The sequence below is a fragment of the Mauremys mutica genome, chromosome 5 (assembly GCF_020497125.1).
Source record: "Mauremys mutica isolate MM-2020 ecotype Southern chromosome 5, ASM2049712v1, whole genome shotgun sequence".
Classification (NCBI taxonomy): Eukaryota; Metazoa; Chordata; order Testudines; family Geoemydidae; genus Mauremys; species Mauremys mutica.
In genome coordinates, this window is record NC_059076.1 from 143,660,137 (window position 1) to 143,685,991 (window position 25,855).

At 58.2% G+C, this 25,855-nt stretch overlaps 1 protein-coding gene across 3 annotated transcripts in view; it reads right to left on the bottom strand.

Annotated features, from left to right (window-relative positions):
• Positions 1-25,855, bottom strand: part of LOC123370842 (dedicator of cytokinesis protein 2-like) — a 336,056-nt gene that overhangs the window by 281,141 nt on the left and 29,060 nt on the right. For all 3 annotated transcript variants that reach the window (XM_045017656.1, XM_045017657.1, XM_045017655.1), the window contains 10 exons: positions 25,041-25,124; positions 17,385-17,425; positions 16,977-17,032; positions 15,163-15,259; positions 13,958-14,106; positions 13,278-13,413; positions 12,877-13,028; positions 9,131-9,212; positions 6,577-6,712; positions 1,202-1,277 (listed from right to left, as the gene is read on the bottom strand). In XM_045017656.1, the coding sequence (XP_044873591.1) occupies positions 1,202-1,277; positions 6,577-6,712; positions 9,131-9,212; positions 12,877-13,028; positions 13,278-13,413; positions 13,958-14,106; positions 15,163-15,259; positions 16,977-17,032; positions 17,385-17,425; positions 25,041-25,124 (1,009 nt within the window). The remainder of the gene's footprint in view (positions 1-1,201; positions 1,278-6,576; positions 6,713-9,130; positions 9,213-12,876; positions 13,029-13,277; positions 13,414-13,957; positions 14,107-15,162; positions 15,260-16,976; positions 17,033-17,384; positions 17,426-25,040; positions 25,125-25,855) is intronic.

Below are 25,855 nucleotides of genomic sequence, written 5' to 3' on the forward strand. Positions count from 1 at the left end.
GGGTGTTACGTTAACCTGAGCTCAGCCCTGAGGGTCCTCTATTCAGAGTTTTTCATGGGGTTCTTTTGTCTTTGTAAGTGCTCAGACCTGCATCTGGTCCAGACTGTAAACACAGGGCTGAGTTGGAAGACAGCGATTGTTCTCACTCTTGCTTGAGTTAGCTCTGAGACCCATCCCACCTTATTGCCAACAGTTTTGGAACATGATGATGTTCTACATTTTACATCTCTCTTAAAACATTTCCTGTACAAACAACTGACAATCACCACGATGATCAGCTAGCTCTTAGCTTTGACAGAGACCACACATAACCCCCCCTTTGGGAAGCTGGTCAGACACAGGTGTAATATGCCTTCTGGGCATGCCTATGTTACACAGGCGTTGAAAAGAAACAGAGGGGGTCAGGCAGCCCTGCCCTTTATGGCCTAGGCTGGAGGGATGAGTGCACACAAGGCACAGACAGTTCCCTGAATCCCCAGACAATGCTGTTTATGAAATATCTCTGTCTTGAGTGCACTGGGTGTGCACAGGCATAGGATGGAAAAATATATGTGCACAAGCACTTGAAAAACAACACAGGAATAGCTCGATTGAATCAGGCCCGTGATCCATCTAGCCCCATCTCTGTCAGCTGCCAGCACCAGCAGTTTCAAAAGAATTAATAAATAGATGTGCAATAATATGCCTCCAACATTACATCTCCTCCTAACCCCTTTTGTTAGAGATTTGTTCAAACCCTGAAGCACGAGGTTTAATATGTCTTACAAAATTTTGGATATTTTGGATATTTGGACAAGAATCTGGATATTCTTGTTACCCATATAAATGTCCAATTCCTGTTTGAATCTTGCTAAATTCTTGGCCACAGTGACATTTGTGGCAATAAGTTCCACAATCTAATTATCCTGAAGTCAAAAAGATAGATATTTCCTTTGATCAGTTTTGAATTTGTCACCTTTTAAGCTAATTTAGTATACCCTTGTTCTTATGCTCAGCTTCTCCTGGCCATGGGTAGTGTTTCCTTCCCACCCTTCTACGCACCCAAGAGAGGGAGACTGTCAGTTGACTCAGAAATGTTCCCCTTTTTGCAGCTGAGTTCTTCTCTAGTGAATAGAAAGTCCCATGTGTCTTAACTCCAGCCTTCATCCCCAATCCTTGCAGCCCCCCTTCCTCTCTGCTCATAAGTGCTTGCTTTACTCACAGGTGCACAGGAATGAAGTACTGCTTGTCCTCATCACTCTCACATTTTCCCTTGATGATATCTGTAATGTCCATCACTGTAAGAGACAAGGGACAGGAGCCTATGATCATAAGGTCCTTTGGACAACCCTGAACCAACCCAGAGGGCACAATGACCACCCTCCATTGCCAACTCATCCTGAGTAAGGCATTTGATATGGTTCCACATGGGGAATTATTAGCTAAATTGGAAAAGATGGGGATCAATATGAAAGGTGGAGAAGGAACTGGTTAAAGGGGAAACTACAATGGGTCATACTGAAAGGTGAATTGTCAGGCTGGAGGGAGGTTACTAGTGCAGTTCCTCAGGGATCAGTTTTGGGGCCAAACTTATTTAATCTTTTTATTACTGACCTTGGCACAAAAAGTGGGAATGTGCTAATCAAGTTTGCGGATGACACAAAGCTGGGAGGTATTGCCAATACAGAGAAGAAACGGGATATCATACATGAAGATCTGGATGACCTGGCCATCAGGAAGTTTAGACTTGAAATTAGACAAAGGTTTCTAACCATCAGAGGAGTGAAGTTTTGGAACAGGCTTCCAAGGGGAGTAGGGGGGCAAAAGACATAGCTGGCTTCAAGACTAAGCTTGATAAATGTATGGAGGGGATGGTATGATGGGATAGCCTAATTTTGGCAATTAATTTGTCTTTGACTACTAGTGGTGAATATGCCCAATGGCCTGTGATGGGATGTTAGATGGGGGTGGGATCTGAGTTACTACAGAGAATTATTTCCTGGGTGCTGGCTGGTGAGTCTTGCCCACATGCTCAGGGTTTAGCTGATCGCCATATTTTGGATCAGGAAGTACCTTGAAGTCTTTAAACCATGATTTGAGAACTTCAGTGGCTCAGACACAGGTTTGATACAGGAGTGGTGGGTGAGATTCTGTAGCCTGCATTGTGCAGGAGGTCAGATTAGATGATTGTAATGGTCCCTTCTGACCTTAACGTCTATGATTCGATGAGCTTTCATGGGAAAAGAGCAACCAGAGATAGCCAGACATTACTGAGCACCTCTGATCTGTGTTTAGAGCTACTGTCATTGCCAATAGGTGAGAGGAACATAATAACCACATAAAAGAACCTGCAAAAAAAACCCACCACATTCTCAGATGATGGTGATGTCAGGCTGAGAAGTGCAAGGAGGAGGTAGAAGAAGGAGGAATGGGAAGAAATGAACAGGGGAAATTTTGGCTGAATCCCAGGAAGTGTCTCCTGGCAGGGAGATAGCTCCTCACTTAGATTTGTGTCTCAGGGAGAGGTCAGGGAGCTCCAATGATGGGAACATTTAGAACTAGGACTGGCTCATGAATTAGAAAACAACCAATAGATTGCACTGGCCCCTAAAGGATAAAGGAGGCTTTTCTGCATCTGATTTCCCTCAGTTTTCCTATTATCATAGATTTTAAGGCCAGACAGGACCATTTGATCATCCAAACTAACCTCCTACATAACACAGGAGGGACGATTTTAGTCAATTTGTAGTGATGCAGGACTCACCCCTGCAACACCTCCCACTCATCATCTCAGGAATTAGCACCCTCTGCAGGCTGGTGTCCCACTTGCTGCTGGCCCCCATGTCCCTCATCTTTGGGGTGCTGCTCCCTGGCAATACCCGCACAGTCTCAGGGTCTCCCAGGGGAACCCCCAACCCTCTATCCTCACCTTGCCTCAGTCATGGGCTACTACCAGTCACTATCTAGCCCCCACACCCTGGGGCAGACTGCAGAATAAGCCACTGATCACAGGCAAGGAGGGTTTGGACCTGCTGCCTTTGCCTACCCCTGGGTTGCCCTCTGCAACCCCCAGTACCCCTTGGTCTTCTGCTAGGCCACAGCCTGGGGCTTTCCAGGCTGGAGCTCCCCAGCTCCTCTGCCTTTCCCCAGCCCTGCTCCACTCCAGGTACCTTCTCTCACTCCCCAGCAGCCAGGCCCATCTCCCTCTACAGCTAGAGAAGACTATGTCCAGCATCTGGCCCCAGCCCTCTTTATAGGGCCAGCTGTGGCCTGATTGGGGCATGGCCCCAGCTGTGGCTGCTTCCCCCAGTCAGCCTAGCTTTTCCTTCCCCTTCTGTTTTAGGAGCTCTACACAATTCCTTCACTGTCCCTGAAAGAGGAGCTGCAGGACTTCAATAATGAAACCAGAACTACTGCCCAGTTTCACTGCAGCTTTCCTGGGGTCTTGTTTAGACTAAAAAAGGTGTTCTTCTCAATCAAGTCAGCTCAATCCAGCTACTTCTACTGAACTGAAAAATCCACCTAACAATGACTGGGCGCATTGAGGATGTCACCCCCATCCCCTCTGACAGCACTCACAGAAAGGGTGGTTGCTGGGGTCGTCGTCTGGAAACCGTGGCTGGCTTTTGTTTCATCACTAAATCTCTCAAGGGGGGAAATAGTGCAGACACACTACCACCTTTTGCCTCATTATATCAGGATGAGTCATAGCTATGGACCTCTTTCCTCAGTGACTCACCACAGATAGCCTTCCACTTCCAGAAACGCTATACTTCCAGTAATTCACTATCATCCCCTCCTGCCTGCTCCCAAATGCTATCCCCTCAGCAATTCACCCCAGGTATCCCTGTTCCCCCTAACACTGTCCCCAGCAAGTCACCACAGATATCACTCAGCCCTCCAGCACTATCCTCACAGAATCCCTCCACCCCCCAGTGTTTTCCCAATACTAGTGAATTTTTCATACGTGACAGCATTTTAGCTATCAGAGGGGTAGCCGTGTTAGTCTGGATCTGTAAAAGCAGCAAAGAGTCTTGTGGCACCTTATAGACTAACAGATGTTTTGGAGCATGAGCTTTCGTGGGTGAATACCCACTTCTTTGGATGCATTTTAGCTGAGGCTGAAGCCAGTCTTACAATGATGCAAGAAGCTCCAGCCCTCTAGTGAATTTGAGCCCTGCCGAGGGAAAACCAGCCCCCTCTGAATCATAGAATCATAGAATATCAGCATTGTAAGGGACCTCAGGAGGTCATTTAGTCCAACCCCCTGCTCAAAGCAGGACCAATTCCCAACTAAATCATCCCAGCCAGGGCTTTGTCAAGCCTGACCTTAAAAACCTCTAAGGAAGGAGATTCCACCACCTCCCTAGGTAACCCATTCCAGTGCTTCACCACCCTCCTAGTGAAATAGTGTTTCCTAATATCCAACCTAAACCTCCCCCACTGCAACTTGAGACCATTACTCCTTATTCTGTCTTCAGGTACCACTGAGAACAGTCTAGATCCATCCTCTTTGGAACCCCTTTTCAGGTAGTTGAAAGCAGCTATCAAATCCCCCCTCATTCTTCTCTTCTGCAGACTAAACAAGCCCAGTTCCCTCAGCCTCTCCTCATAAGTCACATGCTCCAGCCCCCTAATCATTTTTGTTGCCCTCCGCTGGACTCTCTCCAATTTATCCACATCCTTCTTGTAGTGTGGGGCCCAAAACTGGACACAGTACTCCAGATGAGGCCTCACCAATGTCGAATAGAGGGGAATGATCACGTCCCTTGATCTGCTGGCAATGCCCCTACTTATACAGCCCAAAATGCCGTTAGCCTTCTTGGCAACAAGGGCACACTGTTGACTCATATCCAGCTTCTTATACGCTGTAACCCCTAGGTTCTTTTCTGCAGAACTGCTGCCTAGCCATTTGGTCCCTAGTCTGTAGCAGTGTATGGGATTCTTCCATCCTAAGTGCAGGACTCTGCACTTGTCCTTGTTGAACCTCATCAGGTTTCTTTTGGCCCAATCCTCTAATTTGTCTAGGTCCCTCTGTATCCTAGCCCTACCCTTCAGCGTATCTACTGCTCCTCCAAGTTTAGTGTCATCTGCAAACTTGCTGAGGGTGCAGTCCACGCCATCCTCCAGATCATTAATGAAGATATTGAACAAAACCGGCCCCAGGATCAGCTTCCTGTCCAACTTACCTATTGTGGGAAGGAATTTCTGTAATATTTTTATGAGGCCTATGTGTGCCTCAGTTTCCCCTATATTTCACATGGCTACCCAGTGTAGGGACTATTTGCTCTCAGGGTGGGCTAAGAGACATAGGCATGAATGTCGCCTAGCTGTTTGAGACTGAATGAGTCATTAAAAAGGACTGGCCAAGGCCGATCCCATATCACTGGAGAATCTGATAAGACAATGGCAAATCTGGTCACCAGGACACTGACACCTAGCAATCACTGACCCAATGGAACATGGACTGGGCGCTTGGCTGGGGGCTCTTATCTAACCAGAATGGTCAAACAGTGCAGAACCGGGCTCGACCTCCTACGGTCAACTCAGGACGAGTGTAGACGTTGCATGACCTGTGTCGACCCTGAGCTGGGGGAATACCATGCCCTGAGCTCCCTAGTGAGAGCAGGAGTGGTAAGAGGGTCTGCGTGGGATGAGGCAGCAAAGAGACAGGAGCTTGCAGTGGAGCGTGGTGGTAAAAACCTAATGCAGCTGGTGGGGATGCACAAGCAAAGGCCTCACAACATGCCAGCAGGAGCTCGCCTCTGACATGGCTGATCACTGGCTTCCTCCCCACAGTGGCTGCGCCTGCTGCCCTCTCCCAGGAGAGAGACGCTATTGTCCTCTGATCACTAACAATGGGAGGGAAGAGTCCCCCTTTCTCTGACCCTGGAAAGCTCCCAGCCCCTGCACTAAGCCCCAGGTCCCTAAGGGCCAGACGGAGAGTGACAAACCACAGGGAGCTGGAGCAGCCCCAGAGCCGAAAGAGACCGGAAGTGCCAAGTCTGTCTGGCTCAGCGCAAAGACAGCCCAGGAGGATGTGACCAAAGCCCACGCATGAGGGAGGTGTGTTAGGTGTGTGTTACTACTAAGCAGACTGAGGTCAGCTGCAGCTCAGAGAAACGCCCTGCACAGAGACAGCTGTGGCCTGGGTTACGCTGGAGATCAGGTGGTCACACTGGTCCCTTCTGGCTTTACAGTCTGAGGCAAAAGCTGCACCTGTCAATCAGCCCCCTGGGCAGGGCTGAGCCCAGCACGGGGACACTTGTAAGCAGCCTGACAAAGCCTTGGGGAAGAGGCTCTGGGGAGAGGGATGGGCTGGGTGGGAGTGGATGGCATTGGCCTCTCCCCACCTTCAGCTGTAAATAAGGGGGCAAATCTGGCAGGGAGCGGGGATGCTGGCCCAGGCGAGGGCCAGGGCAAGTCACGGGCTGACAGGCTAACACTGCGGCCATGCAGCCCCCACCTCAGGCCAGGGACACAGGCCAAGCAGCTGGAGCCCTTTGGCTCGGCGGCCAGTGGAGGGGCAGCACTGCTGGGCCAAGGGCTGCTGCCCGCTGTCAGCCAGGAACAAATGGATCCAGGGCCCGCACTCACCCGAGACGCCAAAGGGCCGTCTGAGGCCCGTGCTCAGTTTCCGCGTGTAGGTCTCCTTCAGGTCCATGCGCCCCAGCCGCACAATCTGACACACCAGGAAGAGCCTCTCGCGTTTCAAGTCCTTGCTGCCCAGGTCCTGAGGAGTGGGAGAGAAACTCAGAGAAACGCCCAGCCGAGCACCAAGGCCTGGCCAGCGGGTCCCACGTCCCAGCCCAGGGGTTCTGAGGCCAGCGCTGGGGGCGCCATGTCAGCGCCGGGGGGGATGGAGGGCACTAGGGGGTAGCTCAGACAGTGCTAACAATCCCCTCCTCCCCCCGGCCTTACAAACTCTCCCAGAGTGCACTGCTTCTGGGGGCTGCTGGGAAGGGGGGTGGGTCCCCAGAGGGCACCGAGCAGGGCTCTAGGGAGTCGCTGAGAGGTGGTGCTTCAGCCTGTGCACAAGCCGCGCAGCGGCCCAAGGGCACAAGGCAGCGGTGACAGAACAGAGCGAGTCCCTCCCAGGACACCTGCCTGTGAGCACGGTGGGCTCAGCCCAGCCTGACATGCTGGAAACGAGCAGCCCCCTCAGCCGCTCCTGATGTGTTCATGTGGGAGGGAGACAGTGCACGGACCTATGTCTGCAGCCAAGTGCTGTGCAGGGGTCGGGGAGGGGCTGGACGATCAGCTACAGCAGAAGAACATGGTGGGGGCGGGAGCTGGCTTTGTGCTCATGCTGTTTATCAGCTTCATTTACATATAGACTTTCTCCGGCCAGCTGCCTTGGTCCCTTCCTGGGGTCAGTCTCGGTGCAGCTTGTGTAGTGAAAATACAGCTCGGGACAGGTCTACGCTTCAAACACCACTACGGAGCAGCGGCAGCATTTCAGTGTGGACACTGCCCACACCGGCGGGAGGGGTTCTCCCACTGGCACAGGTAATCCACCTCCCCGTTGACCTAGTGCTGTCTGCACTGGGGGTTAGGCCACTTTCACGGAGCCGCTCTGCACTCCTGCAAGACGGAGCTATAGGGATGTAAGTGCCTAGTGCAGATCAGGCCTTGGTCAGTAGGAGCCACATCCCCTCTGTTCCCCTGCCTGGGGCCTGCAAGAAACCAAGGCTGCAAGCCCCAGCCGAGGGGATGGGCCCACAGGAAAGCCTGGTGGGAGGGGGGCAGTTAGGGGCCCTGGTGTCTGAGTGCCACAGAGGAAATGGGCCACAGGAAGGATTTAAAGGTGGAACCAGGAGCTAGGGTGAGCACCCACTGTTATTTTCAGATGGACTGAACTGTATTAAAATTGATCACAGAGACCATGTTAAACACTCAGGTGCTGCGTCAGGTAATTGCAGGTGGATCCTGAAGGGCAGCAGAGCCGTAGAGGTGAGAGAGGAATACATGGCGTGCTGGGGTTTCCCTAAAACGTCCCGTAACACAAAGTGTTACCCCTCCTTTGTCACGTGGTTTCCCCTTATTTTCATCCGGCAGAGGGGGTCACCCTAGCAGAGCACTGGGACCAAGGGCCATTCAAGGGGGGGGAGGGGGGCTGGGAGCCAGGTGGGGGAAGGTCAGGGAGGGGCATGGTGGCCCAGCTGCGGTGGGGGAGGGGCATAGGGCCCAGCTGCGGAGGGGTGGGGGAGGGGCATGAGGTCCCAGCTGCGGTGGGGGTGGGGCAGGGCCCAGCTGTGGTGGGGGAGGGGCATAGGGCCCAGCTGCGGAGAGGTGGGGGAGGGGCATGAGGTCCCAGCTGTGGTGGGGGAGGGGCATAGGGCTGTGATGGAGTAGGGGCTGTCTGTGTGGGGGAGGGGAGAGCAGGGAGGATTTTAGGTGAGATGCAGGTATTCAGCGGTAACATGAGCTAGGCCTGGGGGAGGGGAGGTGACACCTCTGGCTGGGGCTAGACAAAGGGAAGGGTGGAGTAAAGTCAGTCTTCAGTTTGGGAGCTGGGTGGTGGGTTTTCAGGGGGTCCTAGGCTGGGATCCAAGCACCCTGAACCCCCCAGAGAGGCCAGATCGAGGGGTCCTGGCTCCGAACACAAGCTGGGCTGTATCCTGTGTTCCTGTCGTTCAATAAACCTTCTGTTTTACTGGCTGGCTGAGAGTCACCGTGAGTTCAGGAAAAGGGGTGCAGGGCCGGACTCCCCCACACTCCGTGACAAGGGCCCAGCTGCGGTGGGGGAGGGGAGGGACATGGTGGCCCAGCTGCGGTGGGGGAGGGGCATAGGGCCCAGCTGCGGTGGGGGAGGGGCATAGGGCCCAGCTGCGGTGGGGGAGGGGAGGGGAGGGACATGGTGGCCCAGCTGCGGTGGGGGAGGGGCATAGGGCCCAGCTGCGGTGGGGGAGGGGCATAGGGCCCAGCTGCGGTGGGGGAGGGGCGGGGCATGGCGGCCCAGCTGCAGTGGGGGAGGGGAGGCATATTGTGACAAATAAACAATCCCTGTAACTAGACAGACACGTTCATCGGGCATTTTGCCGCCCGTGTGGGGGCTGCTGGGCTCCTGGTGCTGTGGGGCAGGCTCTGTTCAGCCCCCGGCTCAGGCGTCTGGCTGCTGCCAGGCGGGCAGGAGGGCACCCGTGCTCACCGTGAAGATGGCCTTCAGGTTGTTGAGCAACTCGATGTCCTGGGGGACCCCCGTGCTGGCCCAGCGGATCAGGTAGTTCTCGCTGCAAAGAGAACCAGAGAGCGTCAGGAGACTCACTGCTGCAGGACACGCCAGGCTCCTGGGCTCCAGCTCTGGCCAGTCTCTCAAGGGGTGGTGCTCCCCTGAGCTGGGCCTCCGGCTCACGGCCAGGAGGGGACAGCCGCCGAGCACAGGGTCTGGGAGCAGAGGAGGCTGGGCCCGGCCAGCACCCTGGGGATGTGATGGGGGCAGCTGACGCAGGCCCTGCCAGCTCCCACCCAGGGCCCTGTTGGGTGCTCAAGCCCAGGGAAAGAGAGACGGCGAGGGCCAAGCTTGATCCCCTTCCCCACATGTCCTGTCCGCTCCCCTCCAGCACGCCCCAGGCAGCCCCTCTCCTACTCAAACAGCCCTGTGGGAAGCCAGGGCTGCCCGGGGGGGGGGGGTGGCAATTGGCCCCGGGCCCTGCAGGGGCCCCCACGAGAAGTTGGTATTGCAACTTTTTTTAATGGAAGGGGGCCCCCAAAACTGCTTTGACCCAGGCCCCTGAATCCTCTGGGCGGCGCTGTGGGAAGCTGCCTATCCTAACAGTCCTCCTCGCCTTGATGCAGGTACCGGGGACCCCATCTGGGCCGTGGCCTTGGAGATGCAACCGACTCTAATTGCAAAGCACGCGCTCAGCAAGCCTCCTTCTGGAGGAGCACGGCATGTGGTGGGACAGGACGCAGCCACACGGCAAGCTCCACACAGCCCTGGAGCAGACCCTGCCTGGAGCAGGGCCCAGAACCAACCCCCGCTGAACAGCCAAGCCTATGGCAGTGACTCTCGTGGGCTGAGGAGGCGGTAGCGCCAGGGGGCAGAGTGGCTCTGGGCCAAGCACTGCAGGGGGCTGCCAAGGCTCCACTCTCTCTCCGGGGAGGGACATGACACCCCTGGAAACAACTCAGGCTTCTCTGTAAGCCCCGGATCGGCACAGCTCAGGCGTGGGCAGCCAGGGCGGCAGGGAAGCACCCTGCTCTCTGAGCTGCAGTGAGGAGGCCAACCAGTGACACTGGGAAGTGGGGACCGGCCAGCACAGGCCCCACGTCCCATCCCCCATCCCCCAGCCATCCAGTCCCTGCCCTGGGGCTGGATGGGAGCCAGCATCCCCTGGAGAGGACCGGCCCCATGTCCTGTTCCCCACACCCCCAGCAAGTCCCTCCATCCTGGGGCCGGATCGGAACCATCATCCCCCTCAGAGGAAAGGCCAGTGTCCCATTCCCTGCCCCCAGCACCCAGCCAATCCCTCCAAACTGGGGCCGGATTGGAGCCAGCACCCCCATCCCCAACCCCTCAGAGCCAGCCCATCTGCAAGCACTGCACGTTCCCATCAGCTCTTTGCGTACTGCTCTGCTCCGGAGGGACCCCGTCTCGCTCCCTGCAATCCCGCTTTGCTAGTCCTGAAGCTGCTCCCTGGCTGGTGCCCGCTGTCCTGGACAGGGGGGGGATTACTGTTTTGTAGGGCCCTGGGCCAGAGCAAGTGGAGACCCCCGTCCCCCCTCCTGCACTCCTGCCGGGGAAATGGGGTTGGGCGCAGGGGCTTGCCCCGCTTCCTGGCAGGAGCGCCGGGAGGGCGGGTGGAGCAGGTCAGGGTGTGGGGGTGCCCATTTTTCTGGGGGATCCCCATTGTCCAGGGGCCCCTGGGCATGGGCCTCATTGGCTCAGTGGCTAGTCCGCCACTGCCACCTCTTTGTCCAACCGGCAGCCCTGGCTCAGCTGCCTGGCGCTGGCTCAGCCTGGCCTCGCCCAAGCACTGCTCCGTCTCTGCCCTCTCTCCTCTGTCCTTCAGCAGCACCCCCCCTTCCTTCTCCCCAGAATCCAGCCCAGGGGAGACCCCCAGCTGCAGGGTGTGACCAGTGACCACCCCGGGGCTTTTCGCTCTCACTCCTGTCTGAGGGGCGTTTTGTCTCTGAGTGAATTCAGGAAACCACTTTCACACAAATCCCTTCCCATCACATGGATCCACAAAGTGCCCCCACAAACACAGGGCCTCTGCAGAGCCCGAACTCTGGCCCTTGGCTCCCAGCACCCGTCTGTCGTTTGAGCTACATGTGACTAGGAGGCTTGACGGGGACCCACCGCTAGAGGGGGCCAGGAGACGCACTTGGCCAGTGAGCACAGAACAAACTGCTCCAGCGCAGCCGAGCCCTGGAGCTGCCGAGCCCCTGGGCCCGCTGGGTGCCCCCTGCTGCCTCATGTTGAGTCCCATCGGGTCTCATGCCATATGAAGCCTCAGGCACTCAGCAGGGGAACAAAGCCCTGGCCTCAGCGAGCAGCTCCCTGGCCCCGGGTAGGGTCTGTGTGCTCCCGCCAGGCCAACCCGCCCTGAACAGGGGGAGAGGGGCAGGTCTCACCAGCTGGTCGGTCACTGGGGGTGGGGTCAGTTATTACTGGTCAGTCACTGGGGAGGTCTCAACTATCCTGGTTGCCAGGTGTCCGGTTTTCCACCAGTCGAAAAAGGACCCTGGCGGCTCTGGTCAACATCGCTGATCGGGCCGTTAAAAGTCCAGTCGGCGGCGCAGCGGGGCTAAGGCAGGCTGCCTGCCTGCCCTGGCTCCACGCAGCTCCTGGAAGTGGCCAGCACGTCCCCGCAGCCCCTAGGCAGAGGGGCAGTCAGGGAAGCTCCACACACTGTCCCCGCCCCCAGTGCCAGCTCCGCAGCTCCCATTGGCTGGGAACCATGGCCAATTAAAACTGCGAGGGCGGCGCTTGCGGGTGCCAGCAGCGCACAGAGCCCCCTGGTCCCTCCACCTAAGGGCCGCAGGGACGTGCCGGCCACTTCCAGGAGCTGCATGGAGCCCGGGCAGGCAGGGAGCCTGCCTTAGCCCCGCTGCGCCGCCGACCAGGAGCCGCCTGAGGCAAGTGCCGCCCAGCAGGAGCCCACACCCCGATCGCCCTCCCGCACCCAACCCCCTGCCCCAGCCCTGAGCCCCCTCCCAGAGCCTGCACCCTGCATCCCCTCCCGCACTCAAACTCCCTCCCACAACCTGCCCCAGCTCTGAGCCCCCTCCTGCACCCTGAACGCCTCATTTCTGGCCCCACCCCAGAGCCCGCACCCCCAGCCGGAGTCCTCACCCTGTCCTGCACCCCAAGCCCCTGCCCCAGCCCAGTGAAAGTGAGTGAGGGTGGGGGAGAGCGAGTGAGGGCAGGAGGGGGGATGGAGGGAGTGGGGGCGGGACCTCTGAGAAGGGGCACGGCCTCGGGGAAGGGGCAGGGAACGAGTGTTTGGTTTTGTACTATTAGAAAGCCGGCAACCCTCCTGGTCAGTCAATGGAGGGCGGGGTGAGTTATCTCTGGTCAGTGGGGTGAAGGGGAGGCGTGGTTATCACCAGCCAGTCAGTGGGCAGGGGTGGGGGAGAGGAGACAAGTCATCGGCCCGTGGGTGATGGCCCAGGTAAGCCATCTGGGCTCACCTGGCTCAGGACAGTGGCTCTGCTGTTGCTCCAGGTCTGGTTTGGAAAATGCTGATCTCCCTGGTTCCAGGTGCTGGGATCCCTGACCCAGGCTCCCCCGGCCACTGACCCAGGAGCAGGTCACTTGGCAACTCCCTGCGGGCCAAGGCTCAGGAGTCGGTCAGGTCCCATCAGAGCAGCAGCCCTGGCCCAGGGCTCTCCTGGTGAGGCCCCCAGAGCAGGGTGTAAGCCCCTGTGTCCCTCCCTTGGGGCAGGTACCTGATCATCTTCTGCTGGCCGGGGTCGTAGAGCGCCGTGAAGAGCTGGGCCTCCTCCCCGATGTTGCAGACGAAGTTGCGGACGCAGAGGTAGAGGTTGTGGGAGGGCGAGGCCAGGTGGGCACTGCAGCCCAGCTCGCTGTGCTGAGAGCACTGCGGGGAGACGGGCAGATGTCAAGGCCAAAAGGACCCCCCCCTGCCTGGCCCCTCCCCAGCCTGGCTCCTGCCTGGGCTCTAGCTGGGAGCAGGCCCGGAGCGGTGGGCAGCAGGACAGCCTGGAGCTCAGCGCAGGGGCGGGAACTCCCCTTCTCTGTGTGTGGACTCCCGTGGGCAGGGCCAGCACACCCGTTAGCATGGGGGGGGCAGAGGGACCGGGCGAGGGGGCCAGGGCTGGGCGCTCACCATCTCTTCCTGGATGCGCTCACTGATCATACTCGTGGCCTGTTTGTGAGCCTGGAAGAGGCTGATGACGCTGGTTCTGTCGGGGTCCAGGATGTTCCCGTTCTCGTCACGCACAACCAGGTCTAGCTCCAGGATCCTGCAGAGCACAGGGCGGGGCATGAACACGACTCCAGGCGCAGGTCAGGGACCTGGACTCTCCGAGGCCTCTGGCCCGGCCCAGCCGCACTCAGAGCAGCACCCAGCCACGCTGTCACGGAGCAAACGTCCAGCCCCTCCGGTCCCTGGCCGTGGATCCAGCCTGCAGGCCCAGCAGGTGCCCACCTTGGGGCAGGAAGGGGCCGGCACAGGCCTCACCCAGGACTGCAGCAAGGGTCATGCCAGTGGCCACCACGGGTGACCCCCAACCCCCTCACTGTTCCTGATCCACGCACTGCGGGGCACTCCCTGCCCCCTGGGTCCTCGCTCACCCTATGCCACACAGTTGTGTGCCTCGCACACTCGGGCTGTCTCCATCCCCATGCTCTCACTTTCTCCAGTGCACTCACGCCACGTCTTAGTGACCATCCCTGGTCGCTCTCCAGCCACCCCTGCCCCCGCCTACAGCCCCTCTCCGGCCCCAGGCCCCGCCTTGGCCCCCCCCATCACAGCCCCATCCTTCCCTGCCCCCTGCCTGCTCTCACTTGTTCCCGTAGTCGATCTTGCTGGTCACCTCCTTCTTGAGCTCCAGGAGCTCATCCTTGGGGAGCGTCCCAGAGAGCAGCTGCGAGCGCCTCTCCATCAGCTCACACATCATCCTCCTGACCTGCCCGTATCGCTCCTTCTGCCCCATCTGCAGGGGAACAAGGGGGCAAGAGTCATGCCCGATCCCAGAGAGCTGAGCACCCGCAGCCCTCGCAGCGGAGAGCCCAAGCCATGCGGCCCCTCTTCCCTGACCCCTGCAGCCCCCATCCCAAAGACAGAGCCACCCCCCGCAGTTCCCACACCCCCCATTCCTGACCCCATCGCAGCCCCTGCAGCCCCCATCCCAAAGACAGAGCCACCCCCCGCAGTTCCCACCCCCCCCCATTCCTGACCCCATCGCAGCCCCTGCAGCCCCTATCCCAAAGACAGAGCCACCCCCCGCAGTTCCCACCCCCCCATTCCTGACCCCATCGCAGCCCCTGCAGCCCCTATCCCAAAGACAGAGCCACCCCCCGCAGTTCCCACCCCCACCATTCCTGACCCCATCGCAGCCCCTGCAGCCCCCCTCCCAAAGACACAGCCACCCCCCGCAGGTCCCACACCCCCCATTCCTGCCCCCATCGCAGCCCCTGCAGCCCCTATTCCAAAGACAGAGCCACCCCCCGCAGTTCCCACACCCCCCATTCCTGACCCCATCGCAGCCCCTGCAGCCCCTATCCCAAAGACAGAGCCACCCCCCGCAGTTCCCACCACCCCCCATTCCTGACCCCATCGCAGCCCCTGCAGCCCCTATCCCAAAGACAGAGCCACCCCCCGCAGTTCCCACCACCCCCCATTCCTGACCCCATCGCAGCCCCTGCAGCCCCCATCCCAAAGACAGAGCCACCCCCCGCAGTTCCCACCCCCCCATTCCTAACCCCATCGCAGCCCCTGCAGCCCCTATCCCTTTTACAGAGCCACCCCCCGCAGTTCCCACACCCCCCATTCCTGACCCCCTGCGGTTCCCACACCCCCTAACTCTGACTCTCCGCAGCACTCAGCCTGGGACCCACCCCCCATAGTTCCCAGAGCCCCCATCCTAAAGGCTGGTGCTTGCCCTGTGCATCCCCCACCCCTCCCCTCCCTGTGCTGAGGGCTGGTGGCCCATCCCCAGAGGGTGGGCCAGTCCCTGTGGCTTCCCTACTGCTGGGCCCCAGGCTCTCACCACGTAGAGCTGCTTCCAGATGGTGGCCCATTCCCGCAGCGTGGTGGTGATCTCCTGCACCATCGGCATCTCCGCCGGCACAATGTTCTCCTCCGCCCTGGCCAGAGAGCTGGTGAGGCCGAGCCCTGCACGTGGCGAGGAGGCTCAGCCCCATCCCCGCCCGCCACGTGGGGTCCCTGAGCTCAGCAGCCCCAGTTCCCGCCTGCCCCGGAGTCCTGCCCCAGCCTGCGGCAGCGCCAGCCGTCAGCCTCAGGGAGCCCCATTGAGACCCTGCATCTCTCTCCTGGGCCCAGCTGCCGTCTGAGGGACCCACTGGCCAGGGACCCGCTGGGCGGCTAGAGCCCCGGCCTGGCCAGGTGATACGGGGAGCGAATCCCGGAGCTGCAGGCTGGTTACTGCAAGCAGCCCATGGACCAGGCTGGGGCAGGGCATGGGGGGAGAGCTTAGAACCAGGCCAGGCACAGACCTGGGGCGCTGGGCTGCTTGCCCCACCTCGTGCCAGGGGAGGGGCCCGGCCGCGTGCTCGGACTGGGAGGGAAAGACGTCTGGCCAAACACAGGGATGGGGGGGGAGGGTGAAAGGGCTCAGCTGAGCACTGGGGGCGGGCAGGACCCAGCCGAGCTCTGGGATGGGGGCTGGGGGGCAGGACCCAGCCGAGCTCTGGGACGGGAGGGGGGGGGGCAGGACCCAGCCGAGCTCTGGGACGGGAGGGGGGGGGCTGGACCCAGCCGAGCTCTGGGATGGGGGCTGGGGGGCAGGACCCAGCCGAGCTCTGGGACGGGATGGGGGGGGGCACGACCCAGCCGAGCTCTGGGATGGGATGGGGGGAGGGCAGGACCCAGCCGAGCTCTGGGATGGGATGGGGGGAGGGCAGGACCCAGCCGAGCTCTGGGACGGGATGGGGGGAGGGCAGGACCCAGCCAAGCTCTGGGATGGGGGGGGGGAGGGCAGGGCACGGCCGAGCTCTGGGACGGGGTGGGGGGAGGGCAGGACCCAGCCAAGCTCTGGGATGGGGGGGGGCAGGGCACGGCCGAGCTCTGAGACGGGTTGGGGGGGGCAGCCCCCAGACGAGCGCTGGGACGGGGGGGGGGGCAGGGCACGGCCGAGCACTGGGACGGGATGGGGGGGGCAGGACCCAGCCAAGCTCTGGGACGTGTGGGGGAGGGCAGGGCACGGCCGAGCACTGGGACGGGATGGGGGGGCAGGACCCAGCCGAGCTCTGGGACGGGGGCTGGGGGGCAGGACCCAGCCGAGCTCTGGGACGGGGGGAGGGCAGGGCACGGCCGAGCTCTGGGAGGGGATGGGGGGGCAGGACCCAGCCGAGCTCTGGGACGGGGGGGAGGGCAGGGCACGGCCAAGCACTGGGACAGGGGGGGGCGGTGATGGGCCCAATGAGGTGCAGGTCAGGGAGGACCCAGCCAAGCTCTGGGACGGGTGGGAGGGCAGGACCCAGCCGAGCTCTGGGACGGGGGGGGGGGGGCAGGACCCAGCCGAGCTCTGGGACGGGATGGGGGGGGCAGGACCCAGCCGAGCTCTGGGACGGGATGGGGGGGGCAGGACCCAGCTGAGCTCTGGGACGGGGGGGGGAGGGCAGGGCACAGCCGAGCTCTGGGACGGGGTGGGGGGGGCAGGACCCAGCCGAGCTCTGGGACGTGGGGGGGAGGGCAGGGCACGGCCAAGCACTGGGACGGGGGGGGCGGTGATGGGCCCAATGAGGTGCAGTCAGGGAGGACCCAGCCCCCTGACCAGTAAAACATTCGCTGACTCAGCCCAGAGCCCCTCCCTGCCCCCCCTCGCCCCCCGCCGGTACCTACCCCCTCTGCTCCACATGGGCGCCCTTCAGGTGGATCAGTGTGACAGGGAATATGCCCTGGGGAGAGGAGAAGTCGTCAGCACAGCGACCCTGATCTGGGGGGCAGAGCCAGAGGGAGGGGGGTCGGCCCCCATGGGGCTGGAACCCCCCGACCCAGTCGGATGTGGGTCAACCCAAGGCCAGGCCCTCGATGGGGCCAGAGCAGGTGTCAGGGGGAGACTCGGAGCCCCCACAGCAGGTTAAAGTCACTCCCCGCAAGGCCCGGTGATTTCCTGCAGGGGGCGCCACGCGGCGAGAGCATGAGCTCAGCCTCAGGCCACGCGCTGTGTCCCCAGCGCCCCACAGCAGCTGTGGGGCCCGGCCCTGGGACAATGGAGAGGACGAGCACCGCGGGGAGCAGCAGACTTACCCAGGTGGCTCTGTTCCTGAGCGAGTACCCTCTGTACCAGCCTGCAAGCGGAACAACAGCCAGTGAGACACCCACGGGCCTCGGAAAGGAGAGCACTTCTCCCAGCAGGGGGCGCTGGGGGGGCAGGGCAGGAGCCCTGGCGGGGGGGGTAGCTCCCGGCTACCCCAGCCCCGGTCTCTCCCAGCAGGGGGCGCTGTGGGGGCAGGATTCCTGGCGGGGGGGAGCTCCCGGCTACCCCAGCCCCGGTCTCTCCCAGCAGGGGGCGCTGGGGGGGCAGGGCAGGATCCCTGGCTGGGGGGGGAGCTCCCGGTGACTCCAGCCCCAGCCTCTCCCAGCAGGGGGCGCTGTGGGGGGCAGGGCAGGATCCCTGGCGGGGGGGGTAGCTCCCGGCTACCCCAGCCCCAGCCTCTCCCAGCAGGGGGCGCTGTGGGGGGCAGGGCAGGATCCCTGGCTGGGGGGGGGAGCTCCCGGTGACTCCAGCCCCAGCCTCTCCCAGCAGGGGGCGCTGGGGGGGGCAGGATCCCTGGCTGGGGGGGAGCTCCCAGTTACTCCAGCCTCAGTCTCTCCCAGCAGGGGGCGCTGTGGGGGCAGGGCAGGATCCCTGGCTGGGGGGGGGAGCTCCCGGCTACCCCAGTCCCAGTCTCTCCAGCAGGGGGCGCTGGGGGGCAGGATTCCTGGCGGGGGGGGGGGAGCTCCCAGTTACTCCAGCCTCAGTCTCTCCCAGCAGGGGGCGCTGTGGGGGGACTGGCTGCTGAGGGGAGGTATTACTGGGGGATGGCTGCTATTGTTCTGTATTGTTGTGCCTCAAAGCGCCTTGGAGCCAAACCCAGAACAGAGACAGGCCCTGCCCAAGGCGCTGACACCCTGTGTACAAGAGACAAGCGGAGACAGGCTGCCAGGGAGCCAAGAGAACCACCAGACCATGGCCAGAGTGGCAGGCGGTGGTCTCAGCACACCAGCCCCCGAATCACTCTCAGGGATTTTTGTCGTCGGGGCGGCAGAGCAGGGTGCTCAGGGGCTTCGAAGCCGGACAATGAGTTAGTTTTTCCGAGGTTTACGGGGAGCTGCTCCCCAGTGTGGGGGCAGGGCAGAAGGCACCAAGGAGTGCTGGAGGCTGGTGTCATGGGCTGATGGGAGGTGAGCATGGACAGGCAGCGTGGGGATGGGTCATGCCGTGAAAGCTAAGACGAGCAGCTCAGGTTGGATCCAGTGGAGAAGGGGGAGCCAGTGGAGGGTGCCGTGGGCACAGTGCTGCTCACAAACAGGGAACAGTTAGTAGGGGAAGCAAAAGTGGATGGGAACCTGGGAGGCAGTGACCATGAGATGGTCGAGTTCAGGATCCTGACACAAGGAAGAGAGGAGAGCAGCAGAATACAGACCCTGGGCTTCAGAAAAGCAGACTGACTCCCTCAGGGAACTGACGGACGGATCTCCTGGGAGGCTAATATGAGGGGGAAAGGAGTCCAGGAGAGCTGGCTGTATTTTAAAGAAGCCTTATTGAGGGCACAGAAACAAACCATCCTGATGTGCAGAAAGAATAGCAAATATGGCAGGTGACCAGCTTGGCTTAACAGAGAAATCTTCAGTGAGCTTAAACACAAAAAAGGAAGCTTACAATAAGTGAGGACTTGGACAGATGACTAGGGAGGAGTATAAAGATATTGCTCGAGCATGCAGGGGTGTAATCAGGAAGGCCAAGGCACAATTGGAGTTGCAGCTAACAAGGGATGTGAAGGGTAACAAGGAGGATTTCTACAGGTATGTTAGCAACAAGAAGAAAGTCAGGGAAAGTGTGGGCCCCTTACTGAATGGGGGAGGCAACCTAGTGACAGAGGATGTGGAAAAAGCTACAGTACTCAATGCTTTTTTTGCCTTGGTCTGCACAGACAAGGTCAGCTCCCAGACTGCTGCACTGGGCAGCACAGCATGGGGAGGAGGTGAGCAGCCCTCTGTGGTGAAAGAACAGGTTAAGGACTATTTAGAAAAGCTGGACATGCACAAGTTCCTGGGGCTGGATGCACTGCATCTAAGGGTGCTGAGGGAGTTGGCGGATGTGATTTCAGAGCCATTGGCCATTATCTTTGAAAATCGTGGTGATCAGGGGAGGTCCCAGATGACTGGAAAAAGGCAAATCTAGTGCCCATATTTTAAAAAAGGAAGAAGGAGAATCCGGGGAACTACAGACCGGTCAGCCTCACCTCAGTCCCTGGAAAAATCAAGGAGCAGGTCCTCAAGGAATCCTTTCTGAAGCACTTGGAGGAGAGGAAAGTGATCAGGAACAGTCAGCATGGATTCACCAAGGGCAAGTCATGCCTGACTAACCTGATTGCCTTCTATGAGGAGATAACTGGCTCTGTGGATATGGGGAAAGCGGAGGATGTGATCTATCTTGACTTTAGCAAAGCTTTTGATACAGTCTCCCACAGTATTCTTGCCAGCAAGTTAAAGTAGTATGGATTGAATGAATGGACTATACGGTGGATAGAAAGTTGGCTAGATCGTCGGGCTCAACAGGTAGTGATCAATGGCTCCATGTCTAGTTGGCAGCCGGTATCGAGCAGAGTGCCCCAGGGGTTGGTCCTGGGACCGGTTTTGTTCAACATCTTCATTAATGATCTGGATGATGGGATGAATTGCACCCTCAGCAAGTTCACAGATGACACTAAGCTGAGAGGAGAGGTAGATACGCTGGAGCATAGGAATAGGGTCCAGAGTGACCTAGACAAATTGGAGGATTGGGTCAAAAGAAATCTGATGAGGTTCAACAAGGACAAGTGCAGAGTCCTGCACTTATGATGGAAGAATCCCATGCCCTGCTACAGGCTGAGGACTGACTGGCTAAGCAGCAGTTCTGCAGAAAAACCTGGGGATTACAGTGGACGAGAAGGTAGATAGGAGTCAGCAGTGTGCCCGCGTTGCCAAGAAGGCCAACGGCATATTGGGATGTATTAGTAGGAACATTGCCAGCAGATCAAGGGAAGTGATTATTCCCCTCTATTCGGCACTGGTGAGGCCACACCTGGAGTATTGCATCCAGTTTTGATCCACACAGTACAGAAGGGATGTGGACTGAGTCATCTATCTGCCGCCCTGACTGGGAAAACCGAGAGGTGTGCTGCGTGCCAGGAGCTAGGATTCACGATGTGACGGAGAGACTGCCGAGACTCATCAAGCCCTCGGATCGCTACCCCTTCCTGCTTCTCCACGTGGGCACCAATGATACTGCCAAGAATGACCTTGAGCAGATCACTGCAGACTACGTGGCTCTGGGAAGAAGGATAAAGGAGTTTGAGGCGCAAGTGGTGTTCTCGTCTATCCTCCCTGTGGCAGGAAAAGGCCAGGGTAGAGACCGTCGAATCGTGGAAATCAACGAATGGCTATGCAGATGGTGTCGGAGAGAAGGGTTTGGATTCTTTGACCATGGGATGGTCTTCCAAGAAGAAGGAGTGCTAGGCAGAGATGGGCTCCACCTCACGAAGAGAGGGAAGAGCATCTTTGCAAGCAGGCTGGCTAACCTAGTGAGGAGGGCTTTAAACTAGGTTCACCAGGGGAAGGAGACCAAAGCCCCAAGGTAAGTGGGGAAGTGGGATACCGGGAGGAAGCACAAGCAGGAGACTGCAAGAGGGGAGGACTCCTGTCTCAGACCGAGAAAACGGGACAATCAGAGAGTTATCTTAAGTGCCTATACACAAATGCAAGAAGCCTGGGGAACAAGCAGGGAGAACTAGAAGTCCTGGCACAGTCAGGGAATTATGATGTAATTGGAATAACAGAGACTTGGTGGGATAACTCACATGATTGGAGCACTGTCATGGATGGATATAAACTGTTCAGGAAGGACAGGCAGGGCAGAAAAGGTGGGGGAGTTGCATTGTATGTAAGAGAGCAGTATGACTGCTCAGAGCTCCAGTATGAAACTGCAGAAAAACCTGAGTGTCTCTGGATTAAATTTAGAAGTATGAACAACAAGGGTAATGTCGTGGTGGGAGTCTGCTACAGACCACCGGACCAGGGGGATGAGGTGGACGAGGCTTTCTTCCAGCAACTAACAGAAGTTGCTAGATCACAGGCCCTGGTTCTCATGGGTGACTTTAATCACCCCGATATCTGCTGGGAGAGCAATACAGCAGTGCACAGACAATCTAGGAAGTTTCTGGAAAGTGTAGGGGACAATTTCCTGGTGCAAGTGCTGGAGGAACCAACTAGGGGAAAAGCTCTTCTTGACCTGCTGCTCACAAACAGGGAAGAAATAGTAGAGGAAGCAATAGTGGATGGGAACCTGGGATGCAGTGACCATGAGATGGTCGAGTTCAGGATCCTGATACAAGGAAGAAAGGAGAGCAGTAGAACAGAGACTCTGGACTTCAGAAAAGCAGACTTCGACTCCCTCAGGGAACTGATGGGCAAGGTCCCCTGGGAGAATAACATGACGGGGAAAGGAGTCGAGGAAAGCTGGCTGTATTTTAAAGAAACCTTATTGAGGTTGCAGGAACAAACCATCCCGATGTGTAGGAAGAAAAGTAAATATGGCAGGCGACCAGCTTGGCTTAACAGTGAAATCCTTGCTCGTCTTAAACACAAAAGAACAGCTTACAAGAAGTGGAAGATTGGACAAATAACCAGGGAGGAGTATAAAAGTATTGCTCAGGCATGCAGGAGTGAAATTAGGAAGGCCAAATCACACTTGGAGTTGCAGCTAGCCGGAGATGTTAGGAGTAACAAGAAGGGTTTCTTTAGGTATGTTAGCAACAGGAAGAAAGTCAAGGAAAGTGTGGGCCCCTTGCTGAATGAGGGAGGGAACCTAGTGACAGAGGATGTGGAGAAAGCTAGTGTACTCAATGCTTTTTTTGCCTCTGTCTTCACAGACAAGGTCAGCTCCCAGGCAGCTGCACTCTGCAGCACGGTATGGGGAGGAGGTGACCAGCTCTCTGTGGAGAAAGAAGTAGTTCGGGACTATTTAGAAAAGCTGGACGAGCACAAGTCCATGGGGCCGGATGCGCTGCATCCGAGGGTGCTAAAGGAGTTGGCCGATGAGATTGCAGAGCCATTGGCCATTATCTTTGAAAAATCATGGCGATCGGGGGAGGTCCCGGATGACTGGAAAAAAGCTAATGTAGTGCCCATCTTTAAAAAAGGGAAGAAGGAAGATCCAGGGAACTACAGGCCAGTCAGTCTCACCTCAGTCCCTGACAAAATCATGGAGCAGGTCCTCAAGGAATCAATCCTGAACCACTTAAAGGAGGGGAAAGTGATCAGGAACAGTCAGCATGGATTCACCAAGGGCAAGTCATGCCTGACTAACCTAATTGCCTTCTATGACGAGATAACCGGCTCTGTGGATGAGGGGAAAGCAGTGGATGTGCTATTTCTGGACTTTAGCAAAGCTTTTGATACAGTCTCCCACAGTATTCTTGCCAGCAAGTTAAAGAAGTCTGGGCTGGATGAATGGACGGTAAGGTGGATAGAAAACTGGCTAGATGGTCGGGCTCAACGGGTAGTGATCAATGGTTCCATGTCTAGTTGGCAGCCGGTATCAAGTGGAGTGCCCCAAGGGTCGGTGCTGGGGCCGGTTTTATTCAATATCTTCATTAACGATCTGGAGGATGGTGTGGACTGCACCCTTAGCAAGTTTGCAGATGACACTAAACTGGGAGGAGTGGTTGATACGCTGGAGGGTAGGGCTAGGATACAGAGGGACCTAGACAAATTAGAGGATTGGGCCAAAAGAAATCTGATGAGGTTCAACAAGGACAAGTGCAGAGTCCTGCACTTAGGATGGAAGAATCCCATGCACTGCTACAGACTAGGGACCGAATGGCTGGGCAGCAGTTCTGCAGAAAAGGACCTAGGGGTTACGGTGGACGAAAAGCTGAATATGAGTCAACAGTGTGCCCTTGTTGCCAAGAAGGCTAATGGCATTTGGGGTTGTATAAGTAGGGGCATTTCCAGCAGATCGAGGGATGTGATCATTCCCCTCTACTCAGCACTGGTGAGGCCTCATTTGGAGTACTGTGTCCAGTTTTGGGCCCCACACTACAAGAAGGATGTGGATAAATTGGAGAGAGTCCAGCGGAGGGCAACAAAAATGATTAGGGGGCTGGAGCATGTGACTTATGAGGAGAGGCTGAGGGAACTGGGCTTGTTTAGTCTGCAGAAGAGAAGAATGAGGGGGGATTTGATAGCTGCTTTCAACTACCTGAAAGGGGGTTCCAAAGAGGATGGATCTAGACTGTTCTCAGTGGTAGAAGATGACAGAACAAGGAGTAATGGTCTCAAGTTGCAGAGGGGGAGGTTTAGGTTGGACATTAGGAAAAACTTTTTCACTAGTAGGTGGTGAAGAACTGGAATGGGTTACCTAGGGAGGTAGTGGAATCTCCTTCCTTAGAGGTTTTTAAGGTCAGGCTTGACAAAGCCCTGGCTGGGATGATTTAGTTGGGTTTGGTCCTGCTTTGAGCAGGGGGTTGGACTAGATGACCTCCTGAGGTCCCTTCCAACCCTGAGAGTCTATGATTCTATGAAAGAGTCCAGCAGAAGACAATGAAAATGATTAGGGGGCTGGAGCACATGACTTATGAAGAGAGGCTGAGGGAACTGGGGTTATTTAGTCTGCAGAAGAGAAGAGTGAGGGGGGATTTGATAGCTGCTTTCAACTACCTGAAAGGGGGTTCCAAAGAGGATGGATCTAGACTGTTCTCAGTGGTGGCAGATGACAGAACAAGGAGTAATGGTCTCAAGTTGCAGTGGGGGAGGTCTAGGTTGGATATTAGGAAACACTATTTCACTAGGTGGGTGGTGAAGCATTGGAATGGGTTACCTAGGGAGGTGGTGGAATCTCCTTCCTTAGAGGTTTTTAAGGTCGGGCTTGACAAAGCCCTGGCTGGGATGATTTAGTTGGGGGTTGGTCCTGCTTTGAGCAGGGGGTTGGACTAGATACCTCCTGAGGTCCCTTCCAAGTTAACCCTGATATTCTATGATCCTATGATGGGCTAGGAGCTGCATGGCTCTGAGCAGGCCGGGACGGATCAGTAATGGAGCCGCCCTGATCAGAGCCTGGGGGAGAGTGGGAGTTGTGGGGAGGGAGACGAATGGCCCTGTCTCGCAGATGCTCTGCAGAAAGAACCAGCCAGATTTACACACAGCTGCATGTGAGGACCTGGCGAGAGGCCAGGGTGAAGACAATGCCCCAGTTACAGGCCTGAGTGACAGAGCAGGATGGTGACGTTGTCCAAGCGGGGAGGGCTTGGGGGAAGGCTAGGAGCTGGAGCTGGCAGCTAGACAGTCCCGAGGAGGCATCAGAGAGAAAGGCCCAGATTGTCGTTTGGCCTGAAGGAGACGGTCTGGAGCAGAGGGAGATCAGTGAGTCGGGCATAGAGAGGGTGACTGACTCTGTGGTTGCAGATGGGGTTATGAGAGCCCAGGTGCAGAGGGAGAAGAGAAGGGGACCCCACACAGAAAGCGGGAGGGGGACGAGGAGATCCGCTGAAGGGAGCTGAGAGAGGAGGAGGACCAGGAGAGGGCAGAGTCCCAGAAGCCGAGGGAGGACGCGATTTTAAGAAGAGTGTGGCTGATGGTTTCACAGGCGGTGAGAGGTCCAAGAGGATTCTCCTGGGGTCTGTGGAGCCGGTTCCCCCACTCTCAGTGCCCGGCCCCACTTACCCTCCGAGGCCTGTAGGATGTGCACTGTATCCCCGATCTGCAGTGGCAGGTGATGCTCGTTCGTGCCCGAAAAGTTCCACAAAGCTGCAAAACAACAGCCAGGGGAGTTAGGGGGGTGGTGAGAGGGGGCAGCTCTGGATCCCAGCCCCCTGCAGGTGGCTCTGCCCTCTCACTGCCTCACCCAGCCCAGCTCATCCGTCCCTGGAGCTAGGGGGAACCTGGCACGCTCGCTCTCAGTGCCTTGCGGACAACTTGCCTCAGCTGTTCACCAGCACCGGGTGGGGCCACCCTTGGGTCCTGGTGCTGCCCCATTGTCACAACCACTGCTACTGGTGTGCCAGGCTGAGCCAGCCCCCAGTCACCCCTGACAGCGAGAGGCTCAACTTGCCCCCTTCATCTCTGAGCTGTCTGTCACCCCGCCCCGCGCCAGGCCCCATGCACCACCATCTCCCAGCCTGTACTTAGGGCAGGGCAGTCACGGGGGAAGTGACTGGCTGGGGCTGGGGGGCAGGAGAGCCCCCTCTATGACACTGCACAGAGGAGCGCCCGGGGGGGTCCTGCCCAGCGTGGCCAGTCTCGGGGCTCCCAAGGGGTCTGAGTTCAGCAGCGCCAGGATGGAGGGTGCAGATGGAGCTGGAGGCAGGTTGGGTCCGGTTGCTGCCACGAGGCTGGGGGAAGATCTGCAGGGTGCTGCCAGCCAGGGACATGGGCGTGAGCAGCGCGGGCAGGCTGGGGATGAGCACAGCAGGATCCAGCTTCCTCGGGGGGTGGGGATTTCACTGCACCCAGGACCAGGGCTGTCAAGTGCCCGGAGG